General features: G+C 36.9%; 1 protein-coding gene across 4 annotated transcripts in view; it reads right to left on the bottom strand.

Annotated features, from left to right (window-relative positions):
- Positions 1–611: 611 nt before the first annotated feature.
- The window catches only part of LOC124162401 (RNA polymerase II subunit A C-terminal domain phosphatase), a 21,006-nt gene continuing 2,965 nt past the window's right edge, over positions 612–18,652 (bottom strand). For 3 of the 4 annotated variants that reach the window (XM_046538927.1, XM_046538934.1, XM_046538943.1), the window contains 6 exons: positions 17,338–17,463; positions 10,011–10,252; positions 7,829–8,019; positions 6,659–7,408; positions 4,474–5,289; positions 612–1,743 (listed from right to left, as the gene is read on the bottom strand). In XM_046538927.1, the coding sequence (XP_046394883.1) occupies positions 1,496–1,743; positions 4,474–5,289; positions 6,659–7,408; positions 7,829–8,019; positions 10,011–10,252; positions 17,338–17,463 (2,373 nt within the window). In that variant the 3' untranslated portion in view covers positions 612–1,495. Of the gene's footprint in view, positions 1,744–4,473; positions 5,290–6,658; positions 7,409–7,828; positions 8,020–10,010; positions 10,253–17,337; positions 17,464–18,305; positions 18,399–18,652 lie in introns of those variants that run through there. The other variant, XM_046538950.1, reaches the window with a different exon arrangement.

Genomic DNA, 18,652 nt, shown 5'->3' with positions numbered 1-18,652 from the left:
AGATTTTCCTCATTTTAATAATTAATTCAAGATAGGGGAGTTCTAGGAGTTTTTAGAAGAGGGCACAAGTACGAAGCTTTGAAGGAAGGATATACAATACTACTAAGTACAACAAGGACTGAAGAGGAAAAAAGACCAGAGAGGTAGGGGTATGCTTTTGGGGAGGGCAGAATATTTAAAGGAATTACGTTTAGGAATAGGGTGAGGGGATGGCTGTCCCACTCTTTTTCCCCCCTGACTCAGACGTACTTACTACAAACTTACCATTAGATCTAATAGTGCAATTTTTTAAACTCCAATCTTAACATATTATTACATACATCACACCACATTTTACATCAATTAAGGGATATGAATTCACCTGCAAATGAAAGTGATTAAATTCAACACCCGTTTCAGCAAATTATTAACACCATTGATTACTAAGATAAATATTGGCACCTATTCAAAAGTAATCACAAAATGACTCCGATGAGCAGTGGAATTCAAATTTAATTTATTGGCATTTATTCCAAAACAAAAATATATCATGATGAGAAATGGAAAATTCATTTTGAAAATGATAAATCAACTATCCAATGGACACCACTAGGAGACAAAAAGACAAGTGATGGAGGAGAAACATTTTAAATGAAAAGAAATCAACAGATAAAACAAAGGCATGACAGTTCATCACATAAAAATATGTTCTTATAATTACACTGGAATAAGTAATGGTGTATCACTACACTGGAGTACATGATTGCTCACAATAAATCACGATTTTGCTTAATGCCATATGAATCTATGAATTTCCAAAATACAGATATTTACAAGGGCTGCAGACCTGTCAAACTATGTTCACTCTCATATAAAACAATAAATTAGAGAGAAGGGCAAGGGAAGGGTAAAGGTCGAGTTTAACATTTACTCACTGTACAGTAACGCAACACACAACAAACATATTCATTTCAAACACAGAAGTTAATAGTTACAATATATACATTTCAAGATGCCCTTGCTAGTTTCTTCACAGAATTTGGAAGGCGTGGAATAAATAGCATGGTATGCCTTTCACTCCTTGAGGAAAGGATTGATTGAAAAAAACATTCACAAACATGCAATGTGATCACATGATTCATTCAATTATTCATGGATAAAATCCCTGTGCATAGCTAAAATATGCTTTCCTCGTGACAGTTGGTGTAGCTACAAAAATCTAAGCTAACCTCATATATTACTTTACTTACACCTATTTAAAAATATCTAATTTGTACTCATGCGAATGCTGCAGAAGAGACTTGTGGTTGTATTTCAAGACAGACTCATTGTTACTCGATGTACTTGAAGTTGCCACCACTCACCATTAGCGTAAAGGTTGAGTCAGTAATTTACAATTAATCCTGCAGGCAAATACTTGCTTTCAAGTAGATTTTTATCACCACTGAGACAAATAACTCTAAAAAGTTTCCTGGTAATCCATTTCGGCTAAAGTCATAACACAAGCATAACACAATCACTCAATCTCATCAGCCATTATTTCCCTTTCCAGAGCAGCACCCATCATACTCCAATCTTTGTCATCATCCTCGTCATCATCATCATCCTCTTCCTCTCCATCATCCATTTCTACACTTTCATCATAGTCCCAATCTTTTACCTGACCCTCAGTCGAAAAATGCTTTCTAATTTCCCCTTCTTCCAAGCCTTCCTTATCCTCACTTGAAGAAATATAAGATGATTTCCGCTTCCGATTATTTTTACCTGAAGTGTAATAAAAATAATACAGAATTTAAATTTCTCCTCTAAAATAAACATTATACGTAACAAGTGAAAACAATAACATATATTAATGCTGAAGCTTATTACTACACTTGTTGTATCATTATATAATTATAAAAATGAGTTTAATTAACCCTTTTAGTGCCGCTCAGGCAAAAAGTGCGGCAGGCTGAAATATCGGCTCTTAAATAGACCATCATTTAATTTGCTACAACTCATTTCAGTAAATGTAAAAATATTTTGACAATATTAACTAGTTAAACCTCATCAATTACAAAAACCACATATGGATATGTAATAAAAGAGCTTTGTACTTTTCTTTTTTTACAAGTTGCTACATTCTATGAAAATGCCCTCCACATTTTTTGCCAGTACCCTAGGAAGAAGGATAGCACTAAGAGGGTTAACATGTTTAGACTCTTGAACAATTAAACATCCTGCTTTGAAAATTACGGCCAATAGCATGCATTTAACAATATCATACAAGGAATGAACTGATAAGTGTAGCTGTGCATCCCACAACTTCTATTTTACTTATCAATCTCATTGAAAGCTTTCCATTCCCAAATACAGTGAAAACCTCGATAAAACGAGACCCCACGGTGCTCAAAGAAACACTTCCTACAGCGAATTGTCCCTTACAAGAGGTGGAGCAAATAATAGCCAATATGCTATAATCTTTTTGGTATTGACATAATAGACAATATATTGTGTACACTTATACAGGAACAGGATTGGTGTGGCGACAGAGAAATTTCTATTGAAAAACGAAATCATAAATCCAGACCAAAGGCGATGTTTTTTTGCATAAAAAAATTTCCTTACTTTAATAACAACTATTCAAACAATTTATAAGAGCCATACAGAATAAAAATCATGCAAAGTATTGCTTTTTCAATCATTATGCCAATGCACAACTGACGAAACCATTTTTCTATGTACTTAATTAGTGCATTTACGTGATCATTCTATTAATAAGGCATATTCCACTGAAAATTTCAAACAATTAGTAATGTATTCCGATTATTAAATGCCTGGTGGCACTGGTGTTTGTTTATTGTTCCTGTACGTTACGTGGCAATTATGTGAAATAACGTATCGCATTTGTTTCTGCAGACGAAAAAGGTGGAAGGAGGTAGAACGATCCTGCCATGGAAGACTTTTTCTATCATCCAATGTAATATATTCTTTATCTATGGTAAGAAGTTTGCTAAGCATGCATAAAGATTAGAGATGGGTCGAATAGCAGATTTCTCGAACTCAAAATTGAATTTGGATATTAAATCATTGCTCGACTATTCAAATACCTAGACTATTCTAGAATTAAGCAAAGAATATTAAATGTACGTTTTTTCTTCTATTTCACTTGAAGAATGCATAAATAAATAGGTATATATCAAATACATTTTAAAAATCAACTTTTTTATTTTGAATAAATTCCCCACATTGATTGTTGATGCTTTACATCAGCTATTTTCGGTTGCACTTTTCCTAAGATATCTGTTTTTGTTGGATGACTTTGTATAGAGAGACTTGACATCTCCAAAGCCAACTGATTTTTTATCATCTTAACTTTATTTGAATCTTAGAAATCACTGATTTTTAATCGTACACAATTGTGGCAACACTGAATAATTGTTCTTTTTCCAGAAATTCATACCAAATTTTACCGGAAAACAGCAAATCATTGATGAAACCTTTTAGAAGACTATGCAAACACTTTTTAGTTTCTAGGAAATTAATAATGTTAATCACAACAGGGATAACTTCAGAAACTGTGACTGCACTTCCACTAGCAGGAAATGTCGCAACTTCAAAAACATCCAGAACATCAATCAATTGCTGTAAGTGGTGGAGTTACGTCTACATTAAACTCAGGTTAGAGATAGCTAATGTTAAGTATTGCTTCTGTTGCAGAAGACGCCTCATCATTTGAAAAAGGGAGTTCCATCTTGTGGGCTCATCCTGGATGAGCATAGAATGAGAGGTGGTGAAAATAATTTTTTGAATTTAGGTGTATTGATGCACTGTCAGGGGCCCGTGCATACACCATTTCTTTACTATTATTTTAATGAAAATCTCGATCCATTATCAACTTTTACGCATCATTGTGGAGCCGTCATTTGGCATAAAGAAACAAAACTGACGTCAAGGGAAGCCCGCATCCTTGCAGACGAATTTGTGATGATCACCATTTACAGGATGTGAAAGTGAATGGTGAACCTTGCAATGGCATCAAATCAACAAGAAGGCGTATCAAGTCACATGACTTCTAGCAATATTTCAGAACTAGCATTTAACAACGCTTGTGGTACACCGAGCAAGCTTTGGCGCATACATTTGGACTCATGAGAAAATTGTCTATTCAATGAGACTTAGTAAGAAGATGACCAAATTTCATTCATATTCCTCATTCCAACAGAGTATGGAAAAATCTAATTTTCCATTGTCTGTAAGAATTATGAACTTAATTATGAATACATACCAGAAACAATGACCTCATTTGTTTCACAAAGATAAGAATTTTGTTCTTGAGAGAAAATGCAATAATAATTTCATGAGTGCACATACAACATTGAAAATTGAAAAGCAGACACAGTGAGAGTATTCATCACAGTATCATACATGCATCAGAATTGTGAAGAAATTATAAAATTTAGCAGCAGTAACTAAAAATAATACACAAAACAAAGATACTAAATATTTGCATACCTCCATTTCCAAGAAATCCAATCTCACTCTCCTCAATTTTTTTGGATTGTTTGTAATCGAAGTCCAATCCTTCTTCCTCTTGCCTTAGGCCTTCGATGTCTGATTCTGTTTCATCCTCTTCTTCACCAGACAATCCCTCTTCAACCTCGTCTTCCATGTTGGCCAAGTCTTCAGAGGAAAATGAGAGAAGTGGGTTGATGGTATCCATAAACCTACCACTAGGCGTCCTCCTCCTTTCTTCAGCAGCTACATTCCCTTTGCCATCATTCACAGTTGCAGCACCAGCCTCCTTCCTGACTCTTTTGCCAGTAACTGGATCATAAGTAGCAAAAGCAGAGGAATCATTATTAACACTACTGGGAGCTGGAGTTTTTGAAGTATTACTCCCTTGAGCAGTAGTACTTTCTTGAGCAATGTTAGTGCCACCAGCCTTAACAATGTCTTCTGTGTCTTTTTGCCGGGGTTGCACTTCACCAAATATATTTTTGAATTTCTTCGTACTATCTGCTGACGTAGAACGATTCAAAGGAAAGAGACGTTCATCTACCCTTTCCCAACGCTCAGCACAACACCATAACCAATCAGGTGTAACTATATGCAGATTTGAGCCCCTGACACGTTTGGCTTGGTTGACTTTGTAAGTGCCAAGTCTAGCAGCAACTAGGTGGGTGGTGGCTTTTTTACTTTCGGTCGATTTATTTTTCTTTACAGGCCTTGATAGCTTTATTTCTGCATCAGGTTCATCGTCTTCCCTGGATTTTGAACACTGCTCTTTATTTCTCTTTAAGGATTTGACTCCATCATTTGAATTTTCTCCTGGAAATGAGACAGAAATGAATTATTCAAGAAATTATCAATTAAGAATTACCTGAGCAGGTATATATCGGCCAAATCATTAATATACAAACTAATTATAATGCGTTCAACAGATTCAGGCTTCAATTGGTGGAAGTTAGACATATTTAAGTAAATGAAAGGTCGTAGCACTTTTCCACAAGAATTTTTAATGCGTACAACGCGTTTCGGCTCACTGAGCCATCATCTGGTACAAGACGCTTGAACACATGTGAAGATCCCTTTTATACCCTTGAGAGAGGAGAGTATTGGAGAAGGAGAGGATTTGACATCTTTGAGGATGGGAGGGGGGGTGGGAACGGGTGTACAGAGTATAGACAATGGGGAAAGATACAACTACGGGATGTGGAGAACCCACGTTGGAGGGAGGGTTCTGGTCATAACTGTAAAATGACGACACGTGCGGAAGACCATAGCAAAACAGGAGGAGGGGGTGTTGAGTTTTGCTATGGTCTTCCGCACGTGTCGTCATTTTACAGTTATGACCAGAACCCTCCCTCCAACGTGGGTTCTCCACATCCCGTAGTTGTATCTTTCCCCATTGTCTATACTCTGTACACCCGTTCCCACCCCTCCCCCCATCCTCAAAGATGTCAAATCCTCTCCTTCTCCAATACTCTCCTCTCTCAAGGGTATAAAAGGGATCTTCACATGTGTTCAAGCGTCTTGTACCAGATGATGGCTCAGTGAGCCGAAACGCGTTGTACGCATTAAAAATTCTTGTGGAAAAGTGCTACGACCTTTCATTTACTTAAATAATTATAATGCAGTTACAGCAACGATAGAAAATATATGACCGATAGTCAGAGGAATGGTAGCACATGAGTGATGGGTGTGAGAAGGATAATGAGACAATTAAAGTACACACCTATGCAGAAACTATGGCTAGCCTATTCAATAGATTTCTGAAGAATACTTATACCAAAAGATCTTCCTTTAAAGAATGAGGAAAAATAGCTGTTGTCAGTGCTAGGCATGTTGTTTCTAAGTTCTGTGTATACGTGAAAGCACCCTATGTATTTCCTAATAAAGTACATACATTGTTGCAAATAATGAGGAGCAATCACTGACGGTAATACTGACAAACCTGCTCTTATTTTTCTATTAAAAGAAATGAATGTTTTCACTGATCCAAGAATGACCTCAAATAATCCATCAACAATGAGTGATTAACACAGATTTTATATTTCTTACATTTGAAATAAATATAACATTTTAAAAAGGGAACTAAGTCACTAATGCGATCTTTACAAAACTTCAACGGGATTTGATGACAATATTCAAGCCAAAGCATATTAGTAACATGGCAACAAAAAGATCTTCTACATACCTCTACTATTCTCTCCATCCGCACAGCTATAAATTTCTTCATCAAGGACTAGTTCATTGCGAACTTCAGCTCCAAGACTTCTCGCAACTAAGTACACTCGACTTGCTTCCAATGGGACTCCAATAGGAACAACACCAGAGAAGCAGAGACGAAGCCCTTGCAGCACCTTCCGTCTAACATAAGGAACAACACTTTTCATGTCTGGGACATCAGGTGACTGGTCATATATCTGATAGAAGGCTCTGTGTATAGTACCCAAAATATCTTCCAGATGAAGAAGATAATCGTCATGATCATCCAACTCTAGCAAGACCTCTTGCGTTGATTCCTGGCTTTGTATCGATTTCTGAACCTGGTTCTCTTCTTTTCCATCCTTCTTACTCTCTGAGGCAGCATCATCAGATGGCTTAGAATCAGATTTCGATAAACTCTTTGCTTCAACTCCACTTGCTACATCTCTATCTCCTTTCTCATTTTTATCATCCTTGTCTTCTTTTATTTCCAGTCCACCTCCTTCATCTTTAAAACTGACATTTTTATGGGATTTACTTTCCTCAACTTTTGATTCGATGTTTTCACTATCATCACCGTCTTTGACGATTTTTGAGGAAGTGCCTGGTTCAGCATTAATGTCCATTTCTTCTAGGCAGTCTTCATGCCCTAAGAATGCATTATTTTCATCATCTTCATTCTTGGTATCCACCTCATTACTTTCCTCTAACTGAGGCTCACTCTGGTTTGTCACCGTTCCTGTAAATGAAGAGACAGCATACAAATAATTATAAAATAACGTTGAAACAATTACCAGAAGGATTTAAGTGGAAGCTAAAACTTCCTCATCTGCATAACCAGCCGAGGGTTAAAATAGGGTTACTCTGGCTTACGAGATGACAAGATTTTAAATACAGTTATCATTACATTCATTTTATTTGTGAATTACGGAGCCTCAATCATTTAATTTAATATTAATAACTTTCATATCAAAATAAGAGAATATTTTCTATCGTAATTTTTATATTTTGTTTTAATCTCAAATATGAGAAGACCTGTCAGGCCCTTGTGCCTCCCCAAGAAAAAAATCCTGGATCCGCCCCTGATTTCTAGTTTTAGTTATGGAACATACTTTTTTGTAAACCACGCATAAAAACTATAGATGTAAAGGATGTATACCTTCATTCATATATGTACTGCTGCCTTCTTCAAATGAATAGTTTTCAGTCAAGCAAGGAGGAGCATTAATATCCCCTGTGTGCTGAAAAAAGTGGTATGGACGTACATGAACCAAGTTTGGAGCATGATTCCAGACATCTTCACGATCATCAATGATGCATACAAGATTGTCTCCCAGGGGAAATAGGGCCCTGAAAATAAAAAAGGGTAGTTGTTGGTTACTTGTTGCAGTGGTTGGCTTTCATTGCGCAAGATAGAAAAACATAGATTGATAGACACAAAGAGCGAAAACTGGGGCAAATATGCAATTAATGTACACGGAATAATCATGAAATCCAACATAAATTGAAGCAGAATGACATATGTATTTGCAATTAAAAAGGAAAATTTTCCATTTAGTGCGTATATATTTAAGCACATATGAAATTTTTGGGTTGTGTGGCCAAAGAAAACAAAAGGAATAACAGAAACTAAATCCCTTGGAGAAGCAGAATTGACTTACATTAAAATGGCCCTCACAAATTCTATAACAGCCTATTTCTGAATGAATATGCAGTCTCCGTGCAGCAAAATACCACCGCCTTCTTTAGTCTGGGTTGTTTTGCACGACAAAAAAATACTTTTCCGGTGTTTAACGAGAGGTAAATTCACATCTCGGCATACATCAGTACACATAAGATTTCCTCCTACACATTTAAAATTCTCCGTTTTGTCTACTATTTATTTATACTCGATATAACGTACACGATACTGCACTCCTTATGCAGGCAATGCAGATATAATGAGGTTCACACGTCATCAACATGGCATTGCCCGAGAAGGAGTGAAATTATTCAGCACTCAATGGTAAAATTTGTTGAGAGCCTTTCTTACACCCATTGGATTATAACTCAAACATAATATTTGGTAGTGTAATACTTTCTATTCTTCCTCTTTTTCTTTCAGGACTCTCGTGGAAGTGTGGTAGAAAGTTTAAAGAAAATTAATTCCCCAAGGCCGTACTCTTTGATGGGCACGGCCTTGGAGTACGGCCTTGGGGAATTAATTTTTTTTAAACTGTTTAACGGCCGTAGTTCGTTCAATCCCTTATGTGGTAGAAAGGACTGATATACCAACCTACATCTCTCCTTCATCATATTGGCCAGGCTGAACATGGGGGAGAGTCTGAATGGCACACTTTGCTGAATGGTACATGGCGCTGACTAATTATTAATCCCTAAATTTCCAAAAATACTCGGAGAACACAGAACCTGTCTTTCTACTGATTTCCTGGTTTGCAGATACCCTGATACACTCTATTGTTCAAAGATTACTAAATGAGACATGATTTTATTTCCTGCACACTGTTATAAAAAAAAACTGCAACCAAATCAACACATGCAGAATGCACCTTCTTTAAGAGTGTATTGAAGTGAGCATTTAACTACTAGCACCAATGGCTGTAGAACATTTAGAGGTTAAGAGTACCACTGCACCAAGAGGCAACATATTCCAATACCTCATTACTGTTACAAGATTGTACAAAGAAAATTCCCAGACTAAGTTTCATTTTTGATTGGCAGTGGAAAGGTCACCTGTCCCCACTAATGCTGATTATGATGTCTCCATAAAGAAAGAACCTCTGTACAGCACGTGCATTTTTGAAATATATCACAAATACTTTATGCCCTTCAAAATTTTTTCCTTGGTACAGCGTGCACCATACATCCTTGGGGTGGCCCTGTGCAGTGCTATGAACAGGGACCAATAAAATTTCAAGTGCAAGCCAAAATTAAGAAAATACACCAATTTTACTTTTACTCATCCAACATATGAACATATGATAAAATGAACAGATATGCATCTAATCATATTGTTGCTGTAGAATTTTTCACCCATCAATTCATCAACCATCGTTTATAAATTATTTTTCTCAAATGGTTTGAACATTTTTCCTAGAAAAGTGCGATTCCCCAGACATCTGCCTGTTTTCTGAGACTTGTAACATCCCTGAAACTACCAGAGCTTCAGCAGAAAACCTGTGCAACTAACAATTGATCAAGAAATGAAACAAGCCTTTCTTTGATAACAGTATCACCCCCAGGTTCCACCTTATTCTACCTCATCCTTTTTCCTGCAGAAACATTTAACTGCTGAGAAGTAAATAATGAAAGATAGTGATGGGAAAATAAAAAATAATTACTTTAGATTGGCTGTCTTCGTATTGGGGTTAAAGCATTCATCTCGAGACAAGATTCGGTGAGAGAAAAACTTCTTCGAACAGTCAAGTATATCAGCTATTGCATGGGCATATCTGCGCGAACCAAATGTGCAGATATGTAGCTCATAGAGCTTGGACATATTTTCAAGAAACTTGTGCGTTCCTGGCCTCAGACGTGTATGATACCAAGGCGAACCACCATCCAACTTGAAATGATGAACATCCTAAAAGAAAAAAATCAGGTAAAATTAACATCAAAGATTGCATTATAAACAACTATTCAAGAGAAATGACAAATAGAAATAGACTTACTTTGGCTTCACTACACTTCCCATCTTTTAAACAAAGTTCTAGTATCAATGTTAAGGCAATAGCATTCAAAGGGAGAGTGAACTAAAACCCTAAATGCAATAGATAAGCATGCAGCTTGTCTGGTTAAATTTGGAAGAAGCCTCTATAAGTTATTTCTGGTTTCAGCTCTTAGAGAAATGTATAATTGCCTACAATGTTTTACTAATCAAATTTGAAAATTGCTGCTAGTCTTGCATTCCAAAGAATGATACACCTAATATTTATAGCATTTTTCCATGCTTCAGGCTGATATTATTCAGGAATTTACCCTCAAATTTTTGCATTGCAGTTGTTTTTCTCTTAAATTAATTTTAATTACTATTTTTTGCATCAAATAATGTTCTAGTTACTTTATAGTAGAAACATATTTGGGCCCTCTGTAAATAATGAAGCAGGTTTTATAGTTGAAGGTAGGCTTCAAATGACATAGAGCGATACTCAAGACCATGAACATCGTGTATCTACCCTGGGTTGATCACAACTTGCTTTAAATATGCCTTTTGAGTGATAAGAAAATGTGCAGGCATAACCAACAGGCATTAAATTAATAAATTCTACATCATTATATACTAAAATTATCAGTTAGCTCCTCATCCTAATGCCACAATGTACCATAGGAAATGGCAACACCATTAACAGCTATGCTCACAAATGGTCAACTTCATTATTAAAGTTTTCCTGCACCCATGTGGCATTGTTCAATGCATTTTAAACACACGTCTCTGTAAATCTACAGTAGTAGATCTAGATTAGTAGCAGTGTTGAATCACAAATGTGCATTGCGTTGTGCAGGATAACCGCACTCCTCGATGCCTTGCATAGGTTTATCAACTTACGAACAAGGTCACAAGGAATGCATCTAGTTCGTATATCGAGGACTTACTGTGTCCGGGTAGATATCAACCCTCAAGAATTTCCTCAGGAAGGTAGAACTAGAACAAAATTTACCTTTTAGGAAACAAATACTTTTTAGATATTCCACTGGATAATTAGATGAGCTGAGGCAAATACTGAGGATATCATGAGTAACACAAGAAGGGTCAAATTAACCTCCCTGAAAGCCCAAAAATGGTCCGAAAAGGCATGGGTACTTAATGACACCAGGAACCATTTTACTAGCCTGAACGCTGCTACATCTACAACCAGGATTTGCTCATTTGGCAAGAACTCCTGCCCCATTTCGATACCCTCTACTCACAGGAGTAAAAAAATTTGTAATGCCTACACATGGCATTCAGAGCTAAAGGGTTCGGACAATGGCCATATTGAAGTAATACCACAGTTAAGTATGGGATAGTAAAATATAAGAGAGAAGATATTTGTTTCTCACAAGGTAAATTTTGTTCTTGTTCTATCTCCCTGAGGAAACTTATTTACTGAAGAAATACAGGGGTGGGGAGAGGAAAACTCCTAGTTCTAGCCATGATTTTTAGCTGCATTGTTGCCGTCCTGCACCACTGGGGCCACACGGCTACCGTATCGTCTTTCTGCTTTGTGATCCACGTAAACAAATGCACAATTTCACACTAGATGGTTTCAGTGGTGTGGGAGCTCTCCCCAGTGCTGTTGATAATAATATTTTTGTACCGTTAAAATCATACAGTGTGAAAAGCAACTGGCAACGATTTAAACCCGTGCAGTTTTTTCCCGCACGGGAAAAAATGTGTAATGTGCAAGGAGCGTAATAGTAGCAACTAGTGAGGGGTCAATTCAATTCCTCGATTCTATGCCAAGAATCGGCATTGAAAATGATTATATACCAAGGTGTGAAAAATCTATTCAGATTCCAGTAGCATGGTTCCCACTCAAACTAAAACATAAAATTCACGGCTTTTTCCAAGTTTTTACGGTCTATATGTCGTGAAATTCATGGTTTTTAGATAAACCATTTTTAACCAGAAATATTGATTGCATTACAATCGGCCACAGGTTAACTAAAAATTTAACAAACGCATCATCATGGCAGACAGACCAATAATTGAGCTTCGAATATACGTGTGCAGATAAATTCGTGGGCAGTGTCTGTGAATGACTGACGTTGAAATATGATGGACATTTCGATTTTTCTTTTGATCTGTCAATCATAGTTTTAAAATCAAGTTTGAGAGATTTTATGGTTTAATGAGGAAATTCACAGCTTTTTCCAGTTTTTATCACGATAGGTGAAATTCACGGCTTATTCACGGTTTTAAGGTTTTCACGGTTGAGTGGGAGCCCTGAGTAGTACTGCAAACCAAATATTTATATACGACCGTACTTCTAACACTCATTTGAATTTTTGCATCATGTAATTGTAAAAACAAAACACATTCGAGCCAGTACAATGACCGTTTCACGAATTTTCCTCCTCTTAGACTGTTTCTTCCATGCCATACTCTGGCGGTGACGTTAAAGATACATAAGTTCGGTTCTGAATAAATTTAGCAAGTACAGTAAAACCTCTTTACATCGTAATGGAGGGGACCAAAATTTGGGCAATTTGATGTATGGAGGTTCACTATAGAGAGGTTTTAGTGGTAGGCACCATTTTTTCATATCCTTGGGAAATGAAAGGTGCTACTGTCTTTTAAACCATTATATTAATATATTTAAATATATAGGCATGCATAAGTGAACATATATTTACAATTTAATGGTTACACAAAGGTAAAAGTAAATTGTTCAAGAGGCCTTTTTAGAAAATAAATTAGTTAATGGGTTTGCTTAAAATTTTTTTCAAACTCTTTCGAAATAATGTTTTCAATTCCACGAGCACTTTTTAATGCCATTTTCACTGTTAATAAATCACTGGCTGTTTTCGTTAATGCCTTTTGACCTAAGAAATAATTCCCTGGTCTAAGGGTTGTAATTTACTGATAGTGTTCGGAGGAAAGAACAATAGTTTTATATTTCTAAACATAATTTCTTCATCCTCGTATTTAACTGCCTGAGTTTTTTTATTTGTGCAGCCTAGCCAGTTTCTTCTGTTTTTCCTCGGTTGTTTAAAATAGATGTGAGGGTGAATGATGGTATTCCAAAGGTCACTGCCTTCTGCCTGTCCTCGTTGATGGCTAGGAAAATTGCTAATTATGTGGTAATGTCAAGTAGTCGCCTTCTTTTATTTCTCGAATCCATCATCAGCCTATGATTAATTAAGTAATTTTCATATTTTTTCATATTTATGGCAAATAATTGAAAATACTCCTTATTATATCTTTTAGAATTGATTTATCATTCTTATAACATGTGACTTGTTAAAGATTATAAAAAAAATAAATAAACACGTGACTACCGCAAAAAAATAGACAAAAAATTGAGCGTAGTTTTGAAAATTTTGTTGAATTCCCTCTCTCCAAAATACAATGCACGTAGCGTTCCGAAGAAAAACTCTGTCGAGGGCACACAGAAACGCTAGGTCTGCGAAAGGACGTGATTTCCCGGAGAGAATGCTGGGCGAACTACTTCAGAATGCGGCGGCGACGGTAAAAAATTTCATTGCCCTACCGCGTATCAGCTAATTAGCTGCCTCCTTCACCTAAAACTGCCGCGCATGGATTGATGTTCGTTCAGTATTGCTAGAAATTGACGTCCCAGACTCCCGATGGAAGAGTCAGATTTCGCGGCATGAATACGCAGGCAAGACATATGACTGTCGCTGAGCGCAATAAATTTTAAACTACGATCGTTCACGAAAGCATCGAAAAAATTACCAAGGCGGTAGTAAGAAAGTACTACACCGGGAAATATGGGAATAAAATAATTGCGAAACTGTATTTGATTTTTTTCAAGTCGCGGAAAATTCTCGAAATATTTTAATTTTAGAAGCGGAAGTAGCAATGCGGTCGAGTAATTCAGTCTCCATGGATGGGAGTGAAGTTAGTTGAAATATTTCCGTCAGTGAGTGATTATAGGCTGCGCTGGTCGCCTCTTTTATTAACTGAACATAGTATGTAGGCACTTACAAGAAAATAAAGCCATCAGTAAAAGAAAGTGAGTGTTGTCGCACGATTTTGACCGTAATTCGAGAGAAAACGATGTGTTCTGTCTTCATTTACCGTCACTTAATATTATTAGGATAGTTGGATGCCCTAACTAATGGTTAACGTGAAAATTATTTAAGGTGTATAAGAAAAAAATAAGCGTGAAACATTAATCGCTTAAAATGTCATTCCATGTAGGTAATCGCGGCTGCATTAATGGTCTCTAGTTGTCTCGGTACGATTTGCGGAGGTAGTTAGGCCGTCTCGGGGCTGCCTTGTTGGTACGATGTATGGAGGTTTTACGAGATAAAGAGGTTCACTATATAGAGGTTTTCCTATAAATTTACATGTAAATCTGACGGGACCAGAGGGTTGGTACGAAGTATGGAGGTTTACGATGTAAAGAGGTTCACTACATAGAGGTTTTACTGTATATTTTATTTACATAGTGATGACATGAGTGATGCTTTCATTAACTGATTCTTTCACAGAGTAATAATTTTTTACATGGTTTCCTTTGTTAGAATACGTTATTAACAAAATAAGCAGCGCCTGGGTGGAATTCGAATAGGCGTTGCCAAGGTATTGTTTATGTTGATGTAACTGTTTCTCTTGTTCGCAGTGGATGTGTACGTTATAACCTCTTATAGATAAAAAGTGATTGTTTGTTGCGGCCTTGGGATATAGAAGACGAATAAAATAGTTTAAGACGTAAAGAAGACCTTTTTCGTTTTTTGACAGATTATGAGACTTAAACACTAAGTGTTGATGCGAAGCGAAGTTTTCTTTTGATGGTGTGAACGCGAATACGTTTGAGGTTAGAAGAAGTGAACCCCATAATTGTTCTTTGTAAGTTCGGAATCATCAAAAATGGCGGAAGAAAAGAAGACGTGTATCCCAATACTCGACAGCGATAATTACGATGTATGGGCTGTAAGAATTGAAGCTTTTTTAATGAAGAAAGATTGTTGGGAAGCGGTAAAAGGTTTCCATCCATACATAGCATTCGGCAGTGATGGAAACGAGATAGAAATGGAAGACGAAAGCCAACTCCCACCACAAGAGGTTAGGCGCCGTCAGCGACAAAATCAACAGGCCAGAGCCATTATCATACAATACGTAGATGATTCATTTTTGGATGATATCGTGGGACTGGACCTAGCGAAGGATATGTGGGAGGCATTAAGAGACATGTGCACCACTTACGACGTGTTCCAGGAGATAATGTTCCTAAAGGAAATGGTAAATACCGAAAAAACGGAAGACCTTTCCATGATGGAGTACATGAGCAAGATCCAGAATTACAACCGTAAAATTACTAAGTGTGGCATTAATCTCCCGGATAGAGCACTGGCTGCGTTCTACCTCATGGGTCTGCCTCGAGAAAAATATGCTGGGTTTATACGAAGTATTTACAGAACAAATGAAGGAGACATAGCATCCAAATATGTTAAGTCCCAACTCCTGCTAGAAGATTATGAGACTTAAACACTAAGTGTTGATGCGAAGCGAAGTTTTCTTTTGATGGTGTGAACGCGAATACGTTTGAGGTTAGAAGAAGTGAACCCCATAATTGTTCTTTGTAAGTTCGGAATCATCAAAAATGGTGGAAGAAAATAGGAAAGAAAAGAAAAATTTAACGATGCAGCTGATGAAAGAGCAGGCAAAAGTCAATAATTTGGAAGATACACTGGAGAAGAAAAATATGATGGTAGAAAAGTTACAAGAAGCCCTCCATAGCATGAATTTTTCTCAAGGCTCAAATGATAACTCACTGGTAATTGCCGCAATGAGATCCGGAAATTTCAAGTCCTCGGAGTTCACTTTAAGAGCCATGATGCAGGCTGCTGAGGCTGAAAAGCTCCGATTAATGGAATTGATGGCTGTATTGAATAAACGCCTGAAGGAAGAGCAATCACAGATAGACTACGCCTTGAAACAACTGGAGATGGAAAAACGAAAGCAGGAGAAGACGATGACTTGGGAGGAGCTCGAGGCGAGAGGTGGAGAGCCAGAGGAGGTGACACCCATCCAGGGGCCAGGGGAGGTAATCATCGCCTGTGAAAATGAGCCTGCCTATGAAGGAGTAGCGGAAGGTGGTCTACCACATAGGTCTCAGAGACAGAGGAATCCCAAGACCTGTCCCTGCTGCAGAAGGTCCAGATAGCAACATTCCGGAGGATGCAGAGGAGGCACTGAGTGGACCAGATGCGGAGAAGTGTCATTATATCATATATCAAGAAGTATTATTAAATATGATTATATGTCATATATCAAGAAGTATCATTATATCAGGGAGATAGTAAAAACAGTGGAGGTTTCATTCCAGTTAGTCAGATCAAAAGATAATGTCGCTGATATGTTGACAAAGCCACTGTAAGGAACTAAGGCAAAAGAATTTTGTAAGATGTTAAATCTAAAGGAGTGCTAAGAAATTTATATTTCAAATTATTATTTTGTCAATCCCGAGGGGAGGTGTTAGAATACGTTATTAACAAAATAAGCAGCGCCTGGGTGGAATTCGAATAGGCGTTGCCAAGGTATTGTTTATGTTGATGTAACTGTTTCTCTTGTTCGCAGTGGATGTGTACGTTATAACCTCTTATAGATAAAAAGTGATTGTTTGTTGCGGCCTTGGGATATAGAAGACGAATAAAATAGTTTAAGACGTAAAGAAGACCTTTTTCGTTTTTTGACATCCTTGTGGCCTGGAATTAAGAGATATTTTTCTTGGAGCCTACGGCATCAGAATTGACATATTCATTATTCGTATCGAAATGTCAGAAACAGAATCAGGATCGCTAAAATTTAAGATCGACCCATCACAAGTACCAACAAATGAACAACTATAAGACACTCGAGACGAACCCTCCTTTGCTTCTACGTACACCTCTACAATCATACCCTTGAGGTAAGTACACCAATATCTCAGGCAAGTTATCAAATAAACTCAAAAGAACAAATATCATTCATACTATCCAGGAAATATTTTTTCTTACCTTAAGATTCGGCAAGACATCATCATTTGTTGTATGTATCAGAGTCTGATCAAGATCAACCATGAGTACCAATTTCCTCTCTTTCAGTAGCCTGTCTTCATCGGCTCGCCCTAAAACCTGGGCTTGCTGCAAAAAAAACAACTCAATTATTGGTCTGCAACAACATGTAAAATACACATCCAATAACTATACCAAATAAGATTTTACACTTTCCTGGCGAACAATATGTATAAACTCTTCTTGGGATTCAGCACACCATGAGAATGGGTAACGAGTTGGTACCCGAAACTTTGGCGCTCATACATAATCTTACCCGCACGGAATCCTGAGAAGAGTTTATACATATACCAAATAACATTACAAATATACTAAATTAATGGGAATCAGCGAGATATACTTGTTTAGTAAAAATTGTTTAACTAACTCAACCATTTGCTTTTATGATTTTTAGACTATATTCTGGCCATTTTTCCAATACCCTTGGGGTATCTTCTAAACGTGTTGATAAAGAACACCACTAGTGACTGCTGCAGTATGCACAAGCAACAGACATGTATTACATAAGTGACAGCACACACTTTTCCTGAACCCTTTTAGAAGCCAGAAACTGGGTAGGTCAATGAGTCAAAATGCTCTCAACGTGCTCAACAATTGTTTTGCAGAGTTACGCCAAAAATAATAAATAAATAGCTAGGCTAGCTGGAGCTATTTTCCTAATAAGGTACTTTTTAAGGTGAGTGGCTACCTACAAGTACAAAGTTATGAAGTTAATCTTCATATTTCTCCCATTATTCTAACCATGACTACAAAAAAAATTGGCCCGTTTAGAAATATACTACGTAGACCAGCAGAGGCCATCTCACAGGAGAACTAAGGACCACATTATTGAATAAAACATTCCAGGGACTAGAATTCATCAAAATTAAACCTGAAAAACCCATACACAGGAGTGAGAATAACTTTCTTACCTTGGGAATATGAAACCTTTGTAACTCACTCGGGTATACAGATGCAAAGTGAAATGGAAGCACTGAGATTTATTCCAACTACTCACCACTGAAATTCCTTTTATGCATTACTTTGATGAATTAATGAATGCCACATTACAGGAAATAACTTTGTAATTTTAATTCTCAGTTAGTTTCCCAAAAGTTAATATGACACATGAAAACAGTAATACAATGAAGTCAAAAAGATATTTTTGAGAATCTTTTTCACAGTTCTAGTTAGACCTATATTATACACAAGCAAGTTCAATACTTGGTACTGTTATACATACATGATAGGTAGAGGCACCATCAAGTATCAGTACTAA

Source organism: Ischnura elegans, chromosome 1 (assembly GCF_921293095.1).
Source record: "Ischnura elegans chromosome 1, ioIscEleg1.1, whole genome shotgun sequence".
NCBI lineage: Eukaryota > Metazoa > Arthropoda > Insecta > Odonata > Coenagrionidae > Ischnura > Ischnura elegans.
The sequence above is the reverse complement of the archived record's forward strand: the minus strand, read 5'-3'. Positions and strand labels throughout refer to the sequence as shown.